This window comes from Crocuta crocuta, unplaced genomic scaffold, assembly GCF_008692635.1.
Source record: "Crocuta crocuta isolate KB4526 unplaced genomic scaffold, BGI_CrCroc_1.0 scaffold59, whole genome shotgun sequence".
Taxonomy (NCBI): Eukaryota; Metazoa; Chordata; class Mammalia; order Carnivora; family Hyaenidae; genus Crocuta; species Crocuta crocuta.
This window is the reverse complement of record NW_027551578.1, coordinates 2,371,625-2,390,259: the sequence shown is the minus strand read 5'-3', so window position 1 is coordinate 2,390,259 and position 18,635 is coordinate 2,371,625. Positions and strand designations below refer to the sequence as shown.

Below are 18,635 nucleotides of genomic sequence, written 5' to 3'. Positions count from 1 at the left end.
AGAGCCCAACCTGCTGGCACAAGGCTTCTAAAGCCTTGGAATTTCCTGAGTGACAGGACTGTCTTTGTTACCCAAATAAGGCGACTCCTGGTGGGACTAGATAGCTTCAGGATGGGGACTGGTCACCAGAAAAGTAACCATGTCACCGGAAGACTAGAACACTCTGCCCACCCCAGCCCCCAAGAGGAAGGGGAAATTGGAGGTTGAGTTCACTCACAGGGCCAGTGAAGTCGTCAAGCTCGCCTCTGTGACGGAGCCTCGATAAAAGTGAACCTGGCTGGTGGACCTAGGGAGGTGACGGCGTAGCACATCCAGGCCTCACAGGGACAGAGGGGCCTCCACCCTCCACACCTTGTCTCCTGTGGCTGGCCCTAACTCGTGCCTTTTATAACAAAGCTGTAATGGTAACTATAGCACTTTCCTGAGTTATTCTAGCCAGGTACCAAGCCTTGGAGGTTGGCGGGGGAGGGGATCACAAGACACCCCAAATTTATAGCTAGGAGGGCAGAAGTGAGGGTGGGTTCTGGACACCAAGGACTCGCAGCTGGCACCTGAGATGTGGGCAGTCCTGTGGGTCTGAGGTCCTTACCCTTTGAGGTCCACACTTACTCCGGCTAGTTAGGATCAGAATTAGATTACACTGTGGGCTACTCGGTGGTGTCACAGAGCTGGAGTTGAGACAGAAGGGCACTGTGGGGCTAATGAGGGAGTGAAAAATTATGGGGCAAAAATCCAGAAGAAGGAACCCCAGTGAGGTGAGCCCAGCTCTTGAGAGTAGCTTTTCCTAGTTTTTCACTTCACTCCCTGTGAACTGTCAGAATGAGAGGTGGTAACAGGCTGCCCATGGAGGCACAAAGCTACGGAGACAAAAATTGGACTTTGAGGTCACCTAAGAGGAGGTGACCCTGACACAATCCCATCGAAGCTGGGGAATGAAATAAAGAGGCCTTCAAGGGAATTGAAGCCAGTCAGTGCTGGTGGGTGGACCCATCTTAAACCTTAATTGGATTAAGAGGATCTCAGGTGGTTAGTGCTTCTCATGGTCTGCCCGGAGCAAATACAAATACACCTTTCACCTCTTTCCCCGAGGATGATGAAATTCTCCCAGGCCTCACATAGTCTCTCCTACACAACATTTAGCATTCAAATAAAAATAATGAGCTCAAAGGGCACCTGGGTGGCTCAGTCCATTGAGTGTCAGACTCTTGAGTTTCGCTCAGGTCATGATCTTGCAGTTCGTGAGTTCAAGACCCGCATCTGGCCCTGTGCCAACAGCTCAGAGCCTGAAGCCTGCTTCAGATTCTGTCTCCCTCTGTCTGCCCCTCTCCCGTTCGTGCTCTGTGTCTCTCAAAAATAAACAAACATTAAAAAAAAAAAAAGATTCTCTCCTTCTGCCCCTCTTACCTCTCAGGCTCACTCTCTCTCTGCCTCTCTTAAAAAAAAAAAATAATAATAATAATAATAATGACCTTGATGAGGAAAAGAGACCGGTTGATTAGAAGCCAAGAGAAACAAAATATAGCAGAAACAGATTAACAGAAGACCCAGGCAAAAGAGCTGTCAGGCTCAGACTAGTACTTTTATAGGAATAAATGCAAAGTTGAGAGTTTCTCAAAAAATTGGACACTGAAAAACACAAAACAAAAAAACAACAACAAAATGAAACGCCATGCCCAGAGCTGTAAAATTCAGTAACTGGAATGAAAACTCAACAGATGGGTTTAAGAGTAAATCAGACCCAGCAGGAATGACCTGGAAGGTAGGCTGGATAAAAAGTATCTGGACTAAAACAGCGGAACTTTTTAAAATAAGGGCATAAAAGACATAATGGAATGCAAGTAATTAGAACCTCAGAAGGAGAGAATATTATTTTATTTTCATCTTTTTTTTCTTTTTACCTCTATTGGTGGGAAAATTTCTTCACCTTCCAAACTCCTACCGAATTTTGCATTCCACATCTGCTTTCATGTTTTGAATTTCCAAGAGCGCTCTGTGCGTGACAGAGCCCTTTTGATGAAGCCTCGTTTATCTCATGGAGGATATTCAGAATATATGGTTTTGTTCTTGGCTGTCGCGTTGATGGGCTGCCAGATCGCCCAGACTTTTCCAGTCTCTTGCCTTGAGGTGTGGCTGGCAGAGCTCCGGGAGCTGAGGGGAACACCTCATCCTGTTCTCTGTGTCACTTCTTCAGAGCATAACGTCTCCATTTGTCACGGAGGCAGGTGGCACCGGCGCTCCAGGCTTTGCGCAGTAGGAGACAAGACGCAATCTGATTGCTTCGTAAACAGCTTTTATCCAAATCTCCTGGAAGGACTCACAATCGAACGAAGAGAGGGGACATAAATGTAAATAAATGATTGTAATGACCTGCCGTGGGTATTTAATGTAATAAGGAAGCTCACAAGAAGTTCAGATATCTGAAGAGCAGGGGCCGGGGGAGTTTCCGGAGAAAAACAGATTTTGCAAGGGTGACCAGGGAGTGTGCCTGGGCAGAGAGGTGGAAAGTCCTCTGCAGAGCACGGGGGCCCGGAATTGGCACGTGTACTCAGAGCTAGGCAGGGGAGGGCCATGCTGGGAGCACACGGCTGGGGGGGGGTGTTCGGTCCACGGGAGCCCCATCTTCCAGAATCCAGCTGGTCTGGTTGCATGTAACAGCTGGCCAGGAGACAGGTCCATAGTCACAGGGGCCCAGCACCCCAGGCTTTGCCCCCAGACCTGAAACACGTTAAATGTAAACGAGTCGTCTTACTCAGGCTTCAGCATTTATAGGCAGGGCATGAGTGTCATGGAGGAAAGCAAGCCACCGGCATTGGGTGTATGGGACCCTTTCTAAGGCACATCTGCTCAGGAGGAATTGGCCAGGGTCCCAGGCTCCCAGCTGCTGTGGACGCACTCTCTGTCCCTGGATGGGCAGCTCCGTGCCCCCGCCAGCTGGCATGCCATGAAACCCTTTGCCAGGAACATTGTTTAACTGACTTCTTATTGCCAACACGCATAAATCGCTGGCTTTCCAGACAAGCAGAGCCATACAGAGGACCCCTCTCTGCCACCACCGTGTAGACCCGCACAGCGGCTGTCCACACTCTGCACGTGCAGCACAAACAGCCTGGCCTCTGCAAAAACAAATGCACATTCCAGGAATCTGGATACAGCGGGTCCTGGCACTATGTGCTGAAGCCTTCCAACATTTTCCGCGGCACTTACATTCCAGTTCAAATGTCTTCCGAGAGTCCCTAATCTCCATGTGGTGACCTTGCTGCTACGGACTGAATTGTGACCTCCAAATTCCAATGCTGAAGCCCAAACCCCTCCAGACATGACTGTGCAGAGGGAGCCTTTGGGAAGTAATTAGGGCCACACAGAATAACAGGGGCAGGGTGCCATGTGGGTGCAGAGCAAGATGGCGGCCTCCTACAAGCCCAGAAGAGAGGCCTTGGAATGAAACCTACCTTGTTGGCACCTCGATCTTGGACTTCCAGCCTCCAGAATGGTCAGAAAACAAACTTCAGCTGTTTAAGCCACCCATCTGGGATTTCGTTAAGGCAGCCCAAGCAGACTAATAAGCCTGCCTTTCTTTTTAATTCCACTGCCTACGACTGTTTCAGCCATGTTGGCCTTTCAGGTTCTCCAGAACTAACCCCAGAACACTGGGATCACTCTTGTCCCAGCACACTCTGCTCCTCTGGCTCCACTCTAGCCCCCAATCCCACACTTTGAGGGCTGGCACTTACTCATCTTAATTCTCACCTTAAATGTCACTTCTAGAGGTGGCTGGCTGTCACAGGTTTTGGTGACACCCATCTTATTTCAAACGTTTCTTTTCCTGAATTTAAGCCTGTGTATGACAAATCACATAACTTCTCCTTGTTGTACGTGCTTTCTATAATGCAGCTTTATTGATTAAGGCCCTTGGGTGCCAAGCTTTAACGTAAGCTGGCTAATTTATCACACATCTCTGTCAAACTTGGGACTTGTTTGACATCACGTGAGGAAAAGGAAGCCACAGGAAATACAGGTGTGCCCTTTCCAGTGGTTCACTTCTGACAGCCACAGCCTTTCATGCTAATGTCACACTGTAATTCACAAGTCCATGTACAAGTTTAATACGTATAATAAGTTAGTGAAATAGGAGGTGGGCTTTGTTTTTCCAAACACGTTTCCAAAAGACTGTTTTATTTTAAAACACACAGAGTCGGACACAAATGCCTTTTTAGCCGTCAGGGTGAAGAGAGCAACACTGATTGCTTATGCCGGCCCCACCTCTTCCTCTCTGCCAAGCTCATGGCTCTCATATCTCATGAAGCACGAGCAGATGGCTCTCTTCCTTCACATCTCTGCTTGTTGGAATAAGAGTCCTTGGATGACAGCAATTATGTGACCACATTTCCCAATACTGTTTGGCAAATATTAAAGTTTTGCAGTTGCTGGCTTTCCTATGGGTATCTTACAACCTAAGGAAAAAAACCCAAAGAAACAGCTCATGAAATGACCTTGAGTTTGCCCTTCCCCATACAGCTGTTTGAGCCTGACACCTGTGTGGTCTCACAGGTGGACGGAGCCCCGATGGAGACACCTGCTTGTCTACAGGGGAAGCGGTGGCGCTTCCCACCCTCCACCCCCCACCGGCCAGGCACAGAGCCAGGCACTAGGCTGGTCTGCTTTCCGAGCTTCCAGTCTCCCGTGTTCTAGTACATTCACACCCACATTACAGTTGCCATCCACGACTAAGAAATCCATCCCATCATCCACACTGAATGAGGGTTTCGGGGTTTGTTTTAGCTCTATGCACCTCCTACCAAACTCAAAATCAAGTTTCAAGATTACATGTCCGAGAGTGCAGACGTAATATAACAGAAGACTGGGATTTCATCCTTCATATTTTCTTCAACAAGAAGCTTTTCACCTTCCCTCTTTATGTCAACCATTCCTTTGTCCTTGTACCCTTTCTCCTCAACCATTCTCCATCAGCCACACGCCCCGCCCTGCTTTCCCCCTCATCCCAGCAGACATCTACCTAAAGCTCTTCCGTGCAGGTGTGACGAATGTACTGAATTCGGTTAGGTGCAAAACTACTACTTGTGAGCGTATCCACTCAACCATGTAGCGCTTATTCAATACAATCAGCAGATAAGTTTTTTTTTTTTTCAGATGCTAACACTCTCCCCTCCTAAAACTACCCCATCATTCCTAAGAGAAATGTTTGCTATCTCCTCTCACCTTCAGATCTCTTTGCTTATATGCATTCTCTCAACTCTCTTTGCACACCATAATCACACGACCCTGAGTTCCTGGACTGGGTTATCTGTTGATAAGCCAATGGTATCTGGAGAGGAGTAAGGGTTGGATTCTTCTCCCAAGGAGGTGCTATCAGCCCCACTTCTGAATTCAGAAAATCTATATGCTGTGAACACTAACCCCAGCCCTTTCCTGGGAAAAGAAGGGATCCAAGAGTAGACAGGGAAAGAATGAATCCAGGGACTCAGATGAGAGGTATTTTCTCCATGTCCACCAAGACGTGATGTGAAGGGTCCAGATCTCAGACTTCGATTAGTTATGATAGAAGCTGATATTTTTTAATGTGTATTTATTTTAGAGAGAAAGAGAGAGCATGAGCAGGGGAGGGACAGAGAGAGGGAGACAGAGGATCCAAAGCAGGCTCTGTGATGACAGCAGTGAGCCCAATGCAGGGCTTGAACTCATGAACCATGAGATAACAACCTGAGTCGAAGTCAGATGCTCAACCAACTGAGCCACCCAGGTGCCCCTGAAACTGATAATTTTTTAATTTAATTAAAAAATTTTAAGTAGGCTCCATGTGGGGCTTGAACTCACAAGCCCTAAGATCAAGACCTGACCTGAGATCAAGAGTCGGACACTTACCCGACTGAGCCACCCAGGTGCCCCATATAATTTTTTTCAAAGGTTTTATTTTGAAGTAATCTCTACACCCAGTGTGGGGCTCAGACTCACAACCCCGACATCAAGAGTTGTGTGCTCCACGGACTGAGCTGGTCAGGTGTTCCTGGGGCCGAGAGTTGCTATGTTGTAGAAGCCTGTCTACTTTTTGCTTGCTGCGTGTTCTCTGCACTTTCTCTTCACTTTCCGTGGAAAAAAAAAATAGTTCTCTTTACATGAAAACTCTACTGTTGTTCATTTTGGTAACATTTTTGGTGCCACAGGATACTTCCTCAGTTTACTGTACGTTGATAAACACAATGTGAAAGCCCGTCCGTCACTAGACGGTACTTACCAAGCATTTCTTCTAATTTTGCCACAGCAGGTTCATTCACATTAAATACATTGTCACTGTTTCTAGGGGGAAGAAACCAAAAAACTCATTGCATCAACCTGGGGGGTGGGGGGGCATCAAAGTTCGTTATTTATACAGTAAGACTACTTTTCTTTTGTTTTCAAGTTTATCTTATTTTATTTTTGTTAGTAATCTCCACACCCAGTGTGGGGCTCGAACTCAGGACCCTGAGATCAAAAGCTGCATGTTACACCGATGGAGCCAGCCAGGCGTCCCTAAGCTTGACCACTCTTAACTTCATTCAGAAGCAGAAACATCTAACTACCTGCACACACGGGTATGTATTTAGGAATTATACATGTATGCACGTGGGAATATACAAGGGTACACACACACACACTCTACTATGCTCCCCCAAATCTTTCTTATAATTAATCTGTAAATTTCAATATTAGGTCAAAGCCAAACTGCTGGCCTCAAACACTTCTTTCTTTGCTTTAATATCGTTTTTATTCATAACTGCAAAAAAAATTTGCATAGTAACTCATGCTGACATGATTCCTCAGGAGATGGGTGAGGGAGACAAGGTCTAATGTTTACAGATTATCCATTTCTACGACTGTCTGGATTCCGTGCCCCATTGTCATTTGCTGTCGCTGCCCCGCGGCACCCATGCGGTCCCCACAGTACTTACACTTTCTTCTTCTCTACCACGCCTAACCTCACAAAAGCTGCTAAGGCATTTTTCTGTACGTCGGAAGACAATACTTCATAACACTGCGAGGCACCTGGGACAGAGAGAGAAAGGAGTGAGTGGGTCACTCCCAGTTTTCACCTCCAGGAAATCACCGCCCACAGAGCTGTGACTGACCTTGATCAAGAAGCTCACTGGTGAATTTTCTAACTCTATCCAAGTACTGTTTCTCAGTGAAGTTGTCTTCTTCTTCATGCAAGAGGTATTTGCAAATTATCTGGTTTTAACAGAAAAAGGCAGCCAAATACAATACAACAGCCACCAAGGTGATAGTGCCCCTCTTAACAGAAAGTTACTTTCTGTAAGAGCAAAATAAAGGCCCTCCAAGGGGTGAGCAGAGAAAGGCCACAGAATTCTTGAGTCTCTCTTGAGCTCGTACCACTGCTTATTGTTGGAAAAAAAGAGTTTGAAATAGTATTGACATTTATCAAAATACAATTTCTCACTTGGGTGGGTTGCAAATTAAGCAAATCACCATCAGCTTAACTGGTCTTAAACTGCTTAGGAAGAGGAGGGCCGAAAGTTTTGTAACTGTTTTTTTCTCTAAAAACGCCTAGCAAGCCCCAAACGCTGATGACTTGTAGCGCAGAAAGGTGCTTTAGGGTAGAAGAAGCACCTATCATTTATCTACCGGTGCCAGCCTTCATACAAGTGCTAAGTCACAGGCCAGAGCTCTGCTCTGCCAGGTCGGTCCCGGGTGCCTCTAACCAGAACACAGAGCTCAGACACAGAGCACTCAGGCTTGCAAGTTGGCACGGTCCCCCAAGGGCTTCCATCGCAAACTCCCCTTCTCCCTTGGAATCTGGGCACATTCCTCCGGGCATATAGACCCTCCCCCTTCTCTAACCACTCCTAGAGCTCTGACAGACTCCTTCAGATACTTGCACTTGAACCTTTTCCTTCCCTGACAACATTAGCCTTTAGTGATATAAATAATTGACTTTATGGATCATTCAAATCTTGCATTTACTGAGTGCCTACGATGTATCAAACACCTTTGCTACATGCTATGAGAAAAGCTGTCAGATACTGCGGGACACTGCTTGGGTGTAAGTGTGGTGATGTGGCGACATAAAGCTGCTACCCTCTAGGGGTAATGCTGCTACCTTCTGGGGTCTGAGGGGGTGAATCCCCTGAGAAGTAAATCTTTCATCCTATTGGTCAATCTCTCTAGTTCCACCATTCACCTGGGGAAGACACTTGCCCTTCAGACCAGAATTACGTACGGAGGCAGGGGGGCGTACAGGGAGTGCAGGGGGATCTTAGTTATACTGGATATGGGGGGGGGGATGAAGGAGAACTTGCAAAAGAGCTACATACCTGATAACATTCCACAAAAGGCTTAAAGAGGCCTATTAAAAATTCTAACATAGTATTTCCTTTCTCTGTAACTAGGATGTCCCTTGTGGTCACTTGTATTGTCTCGCTTTTACAGAGCAGGTAACAGCCTTCTTCAAAGTCCTGGGAAGGGAGAGGAGAACACAGAGTGCATCCACTGATGTGGGTTAATGGGTGCGCTGAGAGAACACCAGCTAACTCCACAACCCCTCCAGAAGGTTCTGGTTGTTAGCAGCCAGAGAAGCATGTGTGCTAACACTCAAAATCTGAACCTCAAACAGCAAACACACAGAAGACTTCTAAGCCTTAGAAATCACAACCCGGGGGGCGCCTGGGTGGCTTAGTCGGTTAAGCATTCGACTTTCGCTTAGGTCATGATCTCGCAGTTCGTGGGTTTGAGCCCCGTGTCGGGCTCTGTGCTGACTGCCAGCTCGAAGCCTGGAGCCTATTTCAGAGTCTGTGTCTCCCTCTTTCTCTGACCCTCCCCTGCTCATGCTGTCTCTCTCTCTCTCTCTCTCCTAGAAATAAAATAAAATAAAAAAAACCCTTTCATTAACATTAAAAAAAAAAAAATCACAACCCGGGAGATGGGTTTTCTCACTCTGCACGGCCACATTCCTTACATCTGAGCAGAAACGGCGTACAGCAAGTCCTCAAAATACGTGGGGTTATGCCTACGCTCAAAACCCGCTGCCCTCATTCTCAACCGAGTTAAAACCTGTGCTTCCTGGCACAGCATACAGGGACCTAAGTACAGTCCACCCTGGTACACCGCCCGCCACAGCAAGCCAGAGGTCCAGCTCTGGGAGCTCGATTCCCCGGGAGCCATCTACACCACTGGGCAACACTACTGGTCTCCAATCTCAGAGCAGAAGGCCCCACACATTCCAACAAGTTCTTAATGGGAAAATGTGTCCCAGTTGATACATTTTTTTCAGTTTATGTATTTTGAGAGAGAGAGACAGACAGACAGAGGGAGTGGGGGAGTGGCAGAGAGAAAGGAGACAAGGAATTCCAAGCAGGCTCCATGCTGCCAGCACAGAGCCCAACGTGGGCTTCGAACTCACGAAACCGCAAGATCATGACCTGAGCCAAAGCCAAGAGTTCAATGCTTAGTGAACTGAGCCGCCCAGGTGCCCCTGCCAGTTGATAAATTTTTAACAAAACAGTGTTGGTTTCTATAGAGTGGTTACCCTCAAGGTTGAAAGGAGTCTTTCTTTCAACTGAATAATTCCTACGTTACTGATTAAACTTGACAAAGAATCAAAACACAGCTTGCTGAGCTGTGTGTGTCCAAGTCTCTCTTTAATTCTGCCGAATGAAGCCTTGGAGAAAGGGAAGTCACGCTCAAGGATACAAGCCTACTGTTTCCAGAACTCACACCGCAAACACACTTGTACTCTTTGGCTATACGGATTTACCTTGACTGTGTTTCCTGGAAGGAAGATGAACTCATCTGAAAAAACACTGACCAGGAAGCGAAAGCAACTGTAGACATCCTCTGGAAATAAATTAGTTACATTAAATTACAACATTGCTTTTTAAGGGAGTACCAAGAAGTCCATGGCTCTCCAAAATGCAGTGCTTCAAAGGCACGTTATTCAAAGCCGGGGACAAGATTTAAGGCCCCCAAAGGAAGCTATAACCAATCCAAATTTTACCTACAGAGCAAACTATAGTTTAGTGCCTTCAATGGTGAACCTTAATTACAACTAGGCCTCAAACCAGTCAGTTTGGTGAGGAACAAGATGCCACACTTAGACATGAGAGTCCTTCCCTTTCCCCTGACCATGGTTCTCTAGCATAGAAGAAAAGCAATGAATTACTTCAGTCTCTTCTCTGTTTATATTTATTGCTGTCTTTACTATATCTTTAGCACTAGAATATGCCAGCACACAACAGAAAATACTAATTCTCCAGACATGTAGGTCTACTTCGCCCATCAACCACAGAGCTTCCTTCATTTTTCTGACACATGCTATGAACTTCTCATTAGAAGAATACACAGACACATGGACAGGAAATGTTGCCTCCAATTTCAGGGTGTTCTCAACACTCTAGAAAGGTCATGCATGTGACCCTCAGTTGTGAATGATTTCCAATGCAAGAACGCTCAGATCAAGATTTGAGTTTCCTATGTCTTGAACTAAATTGTCTAACTTCTCCAGGGCCATTTCCTCATTCACACAATGAGGACATGGACACAGGACCTGTGAGGTTCCTTCCAAGGCTAGCGGTCTATGGTTGGCATAGATATTTGTGTCCTTGGAGCCTGAAGAATAAAAACAAGCCCAGTAATGTGGGCCCACCCCCCAGACCAACTGAATCAGAACCCTTGGGAGTGGGGCTCAAACTTACTAATTCTGGTGTAGCCTGGGCAGAAAGCCCCTGACTTTGACTACAGGTTCCGGTGGATAAAACCGGTTTTATTCACTGTCTGCACTCCTCAATGCCACTGGAGTGCTACTGTGTGCCTAGTGAGTACTCTTGTACCGCTGGATTGCTGAACCCACGCTGACCGGGAACTGAAGAGCTGTGCTCTAGTCCCAGACCCTTCCTTAGGTGATTATGTACCTTTCTAGGCCTCACTTTCCTTACTTAGATACAGAGAGGTTTAGGTTAGATGATTTCTCAGGTCCCTTTCAATTCCCAAATTGTAAGCAGATGGTCATGTATTTAGGGAACCAGCCTAACTTCTCCCGAGTTCATAGGCCCCCTTCCTTGCTGGTGTCTGGGACGCACACATGTGGTTGAGCGTAATAAGGCTTCAAACGCTGCTCCCTATCCGGAACCGAATGGCCAGGTCTCTTCTAAAGTTCAAGACCACGTTCCCAAAAGTTACCTTTCCGCAACCCAGGTGTCATGTGCAGTGCCATGGCTACTAAGGAAGGGCGGACAAAAATGTTGAGCAACTGGTTCTTATACGCTGAGCACATGAGGAGAGTGATGTGCTGGAAAAGAAGTCCATTGACCACTTCTGAGTCTCCAGAGTCCACGTTCAGAACCACCTGGTCTTTGACAAGGCTGGCGATGTTGGAGTGCAGAAGGAGGTTGGACTGGACAACTTCTTCAGCGGGTTCGTTATCTGCACACAAACACAGTGCATTCAGGCACATGGCAAACAAATGGGATGAGTCCCTGCTGGCAGTCTTAGGCCGGTGTGCGTGCATCAACGCTAGGGACCAGACAGACTTACTTTTAAGCGACAGGTTTGGTTTTAGGCTCTACCAACTGGAGTAGTGTTACCCTATGTGAAAGATACATCTTTCTTTCTTTCTTTTTTAAGTCATCTCTATGTCCAATGTGGGGCTCAAACTCGCAGTCTCGAGATCAAGAGTCACATGCTGTTCTCACTGAGCCAGTCAGGTGCCCCTGTAAAGGATATTTTCTCAAAGCAGGATAAACTCTGAGGATATTTAATGCACTTTCTTATCCACCCCTAAACTGTCAGTCACTCTGAAATGCAAATCAGTTCCGACTCTAAAAACCAACATCTGGGGCGCCTGGGTTGCTCAGTGGGTTAAGCATCCGACTTCGGCTCAGGTCGTGATCTCACGGCTTGTGAGTTCAAGCCCCACATCAGGCTCACTACTGTCAGCCTGTCAGCACAGAGCTCACTTCAGATCCTCTGTTCCCGCTTCTCTGTCCCTCTCCTGTTTGTGCTCTCCCCCAAAATAAATATTTTTTTAAAAATTAAAAAAAAATAAAAACCACTCTCTCAGGAACCAAGGGTATCCAAAGTTTTGTAATAGCAAGTTACAGGATAAGAAAATCACATGCAAGTGAATTTAACAAAGTACTAAGACAAGAAGGTTCACAATGAAAACATACTTCTCTCTCTCACACACGCGCGCGCGCACACACACACACACACACACACACCCCTTGCTTAGACCAATTAATTCCAAGAATGCAAGAATACTGCTTTGCAACTTTGGTGGTGAACCAAAGGGCAATCCTACAGTCACTGCCCCAGCGCAGGCTTCCCTGAGCACAGACAAACGCTGAGGAGGTATTCTGGTTTTCTCACATTGGAGAAAACTAAAGAACTGGGGCCCCAACAGATGCTGGTAACTTACCACCTGCCACTACAGTGGCCTAGAGAAGGCCAAGAAGTAAGTACTACAGAAGCGTAAGGAAGAGATGGTGGTATTTCACAAACATTCTTGGCAAGGGAAATCATTTTACTGTCTCCCTGAGCCATGGAGCTGGCTGCCGGGTATGGAGTCAGGCACAAGGCTTAAGCTGGGCCACGTCTGCTAACGTGTCGCAGAAGAGACAACTGAGGGTGGTGGGTTTCCTGCTGGACCAGATCACATTGTTCTAACGCACATCGTGTCTCAGCTTGCTCAAGGTAATGATATAACATACGGTAATGTTATATACATAATATGATATGACACGGCTTCATGATATGCATATCATAAAGAGCTCTGGACAGGAGAATGCTTAGGAGTATGTGGTAAGTGGAATAAGAAAGAAAAAAGGAACTGAATGCATATCCCACATTCTGAATCAGAAATTGTATTTTGTCACTCTATTACTGTCAGATACCAAGAGACTCTCACTCTATAGTAACGGAAGTTATTTTAGTTGCTGAATAGATACTCTTAGCTATGGACTGGCCACCTACTTATTCCACCTTGAGAAAACAAAAACGCGTGGAAAGACAGCGGCCTATGTTTTTGCACGCTCCTTCCCAGGCCAAGCAGGTGTCAGCGCCTTACCTACCCTTTTCTCATGACTTTCTACCAGAATCACATTCAACATGCCCTTGACCGCCCATGAGACCATGAGAACATCGGGAACATGTGTCTGACTCATCTTTATTTCCCTACTGGGGACCACTATTCAGCGCGATGGGCGCTTCTGCTGGTAGTTCTGCCTAAACACCCTGTAGCCCCACGGTGGCTCTGGCACTGCCTCGTTCAGGCTCCTCCCTAGCCATCCACGTGGCCCAATTTGAAAACTGACACCGGGGGTTTTCTACAGTTGTTTGCAGTCATGTTTCCCTGCTTAAAATCAACTACAGGGTGCCTGGGTGGCTCAGCTGGTTAAGCGCCCGGCTCTTGATTTCAGCTCAGGTCATGGTCTCACAGTTCATGGGTTTGAGCCCTGCGTTAGGCTCTATGCTGGCAGCATGGAGCCAACTTAGGAGTCTCCCTCCTTCTCTCTCTCTCTCCCACTCTCTCTCAAAAATAAATAAAGGGGCGACTGGGTGGGTTAGTTAAGTGTCTGACTTTGGCTCAGGTCATATCACAAGGTTTGTGAGTTTGAGCCCCACATCTGGCTCACTGCTGTCAGCACAGAGCCTGCTTCAGATCCTCTCTCTCTCTCTCCATCTGCCCCTCCTCCACACTCTATCACTCAAAAACAAACAAACATAAAAAAAAAAACCCTTAAAAAAAAAATCTGCGATTGAGTCCCGTAAGCTAGAGTCCAGTCCAGATCCCCGAGGTGGCAGGCCCAGCTAATTTAGCCTCTGTCCACATCTTGAATCTTCCATCATCCCTCTCTCAGAGCCAACACTGTAAGTTCACCCCACCACCTGCATGCCAGCATCACTGTGACCCAGTGCTGACACACCATCTCACGTTTCCCAATCCCCGTGTTAGCAATCCCTCGCCTGCTCGTCTTCCTAAATGGCTCCTGCTTTCCCATCAAGATGGGTTCAACGGTCATTTCTTTGAGAGCTTCCCTGAGCATGGCCCTTCCCTACATGGGAGTCTCAGCAATGCTCTGCACTCCGATGCAAAGCCCTTTGTGTGTGTTTTGGCCCTTCTTCACTAGATGCCCCGCCCCTGCCTTCCACCAGCCAGGAGGTCGTCCCGCACAGGGGCTACGCCTTCTCCTCTCTGGACTCCTGGTAGTTCCCAGCACCCACCAGGCACTTGAGGTTTCATGAGTGACCAGTAGGGAGCTGACTATGAATGGATTACATTTCCAACTGTGGTCTCTGCAATTGTAACTCAAAGAGATTGGAAACAACTAAAGCTAATGCTTGTCACACACGTCCCAAGCTCCTGGCAAAGTATTTATAACTCCATGAGGGCTTTACAAAGTCGTTATCTTCTGAGAATCATATAAAGTTCCATGAGATTGGCCCTTTGGTCCTTATGATGGAGTGGGGCAAATGGGTCGCAAATCTAATGTGGCTTAAAAACGTGGGTGTACGAAAAACAAACAACCCAGTGAAGAAATGGGCAGAAGATATGAACAGACACTTCTCCAAAGAGGACATCCAAATGGCCAACAGACACGTGAAACGATGCTCAGCGTCCCTCATCATCAGGGAAATACAAATCAAAACCACACTGAGATACCACCTCACGCCGGTCAGTGGGTAAAATGAGCAAATCAGAGGACTCCTGATGCTGGTGAGGATGTGGAGAAAACGGGCACCCTCCTACACTACATTGGTGGGAATGTAAACTGGTGTAGCCCCTCTGGAAAACACTGTGGAGGTTCCTCAATAAATTAACACTAGAACTCCCCTATGACGCAGCAATAGCACTCCTAGGAATTTACCCAAGGGATACAGAAGTGCTGATGTATTGGGGCACATGTACCCCAATGTTCATAGCAGCACTCTCAACAATAGCCAAAACATGGAAAGAGCCTAAGTGTCCATCAATGGACGAATGGATCAAGAAGATGTGGGTTTATCTATAAGATGGAATACTATATGGCAATGAGACAGAATGAAATCTGGCCATTTGTAGCAACATGGATGGACCTTGAGGGGGTTATGGTGAGCGAAATAAGTCAGGCAGAGAAGGACAGATACCATATGTTTGCACGTATAGGAGGATTAGGAGGAACTTAACAGAGGACCGTGGGGGAGAAGAAGGGGGAAAATAGCGAGGGAGAGTGAGGGAGGCAAACCATGAGACTCTTGAATGCCGAGAACAAACTGAGGGCTGATGGGGGTGGGGGAGGGGAAGGGGGGTGATGGGCATGAAGGAGGGCACTTGTGGGGATGAGCACTGGGTGTTATATGGAAACCAACCTGACAATAAACTATTAAAAAAAAACATGTGGGTGTATTACACTGATCATGGTGAGCGGGGAGTGATGTATAGAACGGGTCACAGTGGGTGGGGAGTAACGTACAGAACTGTCCAGTCAATGCTGCACACGTGAAACTAATACAACACTCAATACTAACTATTTTAATAAAAAAAAACTTGGAAAAATAAAACTAAAAAGAAGTGGGTAGGGAGGGAGGAGTACGTGGAGGACAAGAAGATTCATTTACTCTCCACCCTGCTAGGTGCCAAGGAGACAGTATTCTAGTTCTTGACATACTCATAGTCCCACAGGAAGAAGTGACACATAAGCAACTATCCTCAAATAATCAACACACTGTATTCAGTGTCCCCCCAGTGATAAAAAAAAATTAAGTTTTCTTTCTCTCTGGGGCACCTGAGTGGCTCAGTCAGTTGAGCGTCTTGAGTCTTAATTTCCACTCAGGTCATGGGCTCACGGTTTGTGAGTTGGAGACCCGTATCAGACTCTGTGCTGTGTGGAGCCTGCTGGGGACCCTCTCCCTCTCCCTCTGTCTCTACCCCTTCCCTGCTTGCTCTGTCTCAAAATAAATAAATAAACTTAAAAAAAAAAAGTTTTCTTTCTCTCTGAGCAAAACTTTGTTCAGTGTCCCGTGTAGGTTTTTCACGTCTAGGTGATAGCTTTTCCAAATGAAGAAACAAGCATGCTCATCACAAATGTCCCACATACATACCAGGCCACATGAGAAACCCCCCGAAGGCCTGGGTTAAGCCTTTCAGCCACACAGTCTTCTCCACCAGACCGTCAAAGTCCATGGAAGGCCGGTTCTGAAGCAAGACCGCAGCCATGAGGGCCCACGGGCTCAGAGCCAGGTTTTGGATTTGCAGAAGCTGCATTTTATAGGCAACTTCAGTGACAAAGGCATGCATGTCTTCCGACTGTTTCTGAGGGATATACCTAAAAGGAAGAACAGAGAACAACAAATTACAGCTTTACTACCCACACGAATGTGAATGGTGGGGGAGGGGAGCAGGAGAGGGCTTCTCATTCTTTCTGCCAACCGAATCCTCTCGGGTCATGGTGCAAGAATGTACCTCCACTGTGGTGTGTAATCTGTCCACTGCCTCTGTGGTATGCTCTTGAGAGGGGATAAAATATACCCAAGGGGACACAGTCCTATTCTTCCTGGCTCCAGGCAAAACGACTTCTGTTGTTTTATAAACAGGATGTATCTCTTCCTCTGTGAAAACTGATGCCTCCCCCAGTGGACTGAACTACTGTGTCCTCTCAGAGTCTGCTCGCTGTACTGTGAACATCTCTCTCACAGAACACACTTACCAGCTTACACGGGCTACACAGCTTGCCTGACTGCTCTGCTGCCCTGCTGAGCAGCTCAAGGTCACCTGATCATCTTCAGGCATGGATCACACAACTTGGAATCAAATGATATCAGAAGCCTGTCCAGAGCAGGCTGAAGCAGGGATAGGCACAGGGTCTGAAAGCGGCCACATCGTATGGTGGCTTAAAGTGAAAGCTACACCAGTGAGGGCGCCCTGTCCTACGTATCTGATTTACAGTGTGAAAGCCTGTGGCAGCATAAAGCTGACACCTCCTTGCTCACTAACAAAGCGCTAATAAGGCACTCTAGCTGCGGTGGGGCCACTGGCGCTATGGATCAATTACGAATGACGATGCAGTCCTGTGAAGCCTGGCTGAGCAGACGGTTTCTGTCTCCCTGACTTCCCCACGTGCACTCCTCTAAATTACAAAAATCCAAATGTGTACCTGTACCTGCATCCTGGAAGAACCGAATACACTTCTGTGCCCATAAAACTATATAAAAGTTATTTTAGAAGAGAGAGAGCACATGAGAGTGGGGAGAGGGGCAGCGGGGCAGGGAGAGAGAGAATCCCAAGCAGGTTCCATGCTCAGCACAGAGCCTGAGGTGGAGCTTGATCCCACGACCCAACGATCATGACCTGAGTCAAAATCAAGAGTAGGATACTCTACCGACTGAGCCCCACAGGTGCCCCAAAACTGTAACCTTCCTGAGGACTGGGACTCACCGCCATTCATTACCACCACTGATCCTTTCCAGGATTGAAAATAAGCTTTTCCACATACTCTGGCCGACCTACCAACAGTGCTCAGCAGTGCCCACACACGCAGCACGGGCAGGTACCGCACAGCACAGCACAGCACAGTGGAGGCGGAGGGCCTTGGCTCCCAAGAATGGGCACTGTCTGACTCTGCGTGTTCAACAGACATATCCTGCAGCTAATGGTTCGCTTTGGCAAACACAATTCTTTAACTGCAGCTTTCTGCTTCTCTGATACGTCATCTCAGATAACGACGCTGCGGTCCTGGGACGGGTCAACTCAAGAATCAATGACACATCCAGGTTTTCATCCTTTTCTCTGTGTTGGTTACGAGAACACAGGTCATGCACCTTGGAACCAGGTTATACGGGCTCCGACTCATCCTCCCGGCCGCCAGAGATCGGAGGGACACAGGGTCTCCAAAGTACACGTGGATATTCCCAAAATTTTCAGAGAGAATCTTCCTGGCTTTCAGCAATCCCTAGTGGCATCACGACAGGGGACACAAAAATAAACAGGAGTAAGTTCCAAAAGGAGCTGGTGTATAAACGAGCAGTTTCTCTTAAATTCAAATAAAACCAACTTTGGTTATCCTAAATTTACGCACAGTGGTGGACTCCTTCGGCTTAGGCACCCCCAGAAGCTCATAGGCATAAAGAGTTTCTTCCAATATCTTATCGTAACTGATGCTAATTGGAACAAGGTAGGTATCAAAGACTTCTCTTTTAAAAAATGGTTCCATCACAATATTCAGAAGACCTGTAACCAGGAAGAAAGGGTTTTCCATGTGTACTGAAAAGCGGATACACATGGGTATATAAACAGGAAGCATGAAGAGTGCATTATATACTAAGCCCATAAACAAACAGTTACGACTTAAAGAAACAGTTACACTTAAAAAGGATAGACTATCTTGAAAGCGGAAAAAAAAGCGGCAAGCTGTATCCAGCAGCTATGACCACACCGCTCCGTCTGGGTCTGTATTCCTCCCTCAATCTCTAAAAGACCTACCAAATTTTGGAGTCAGTGTCTTGGCAGTGCGACTTCTTGTCCCTTCGAGGAAAAATTCAACAGGAGCATAACCATTCTTTAAAGAGAAAACAAAAAGAAACAAAACAAAACACAAAACCCATTGCCTACTCTCAGAGTGAGAAAAGCTTCTTTTGATTCCTTCCCCCAAGCTCCC

At 46.9% G+C, this 18,635-nt stretch overlaps 1 protein-coding gene across 2 annotated transcripts in view; it reads right to left on the bottom strand.

The window, feature by feature from the left end:
• Positions 1–3,874: 3,874 nt before the first annotated feature.
• Positions 3,875–18,635, bottom strand: part of GNPAT (glyceronephosphate O-acyltransferase) — a 34,617-nt gene continuing 19,856 nt past the window's right edge. Inside the window, exons 6-16 of one of the 2 annotated variants that reach the window (XM_077751694.1) lie at positions 18,461–18,536; positions 18,057–18,208; positions 17,800–17,930; positions 16,084–16,307; positions 11,185–11,427; positions 9,764–9,843; positions 8,325–8,465; positions 7,122–7,221; positions 6,945–7,038; positions 6,251–6,312; positions 3,875–4,451 (exon numbers count right to left, since the gene is read on the bottom strand). In XM_077751694.1, coding sequence (XP_077607820.1) covers positions 4,408–4,451; positions 6,251–6,312; positions 6,945–7,038; positions 7,122–7,221; positions 8,325–8,465; positions 9,764–9,843; positions 11,185–11,427; positions 16,084–16,307; positions 17,800–17,930; positions 18,057–18,208; positions 18,461–18,536 — 1,347 coding nt within the window. In that variant the 3' untranslated portion in view covers positions 3,875–4,407. Of the gene's footprint in view, positions 4,452–6,250; positions 6,313–6,944; positions 7,039–7,121; positions 7,222–8,324; positions 8,466–9,763; positions 9,844–11,184; positions 11,428–16,083; positions 16,308–17,799; positions 17,931–18,056; positions 18,209–18,460; positions 18,537–18,635 lie in introns of those variants that run through there. The other variant, XM_077751695.1, reaches the window with a different exon arrangement.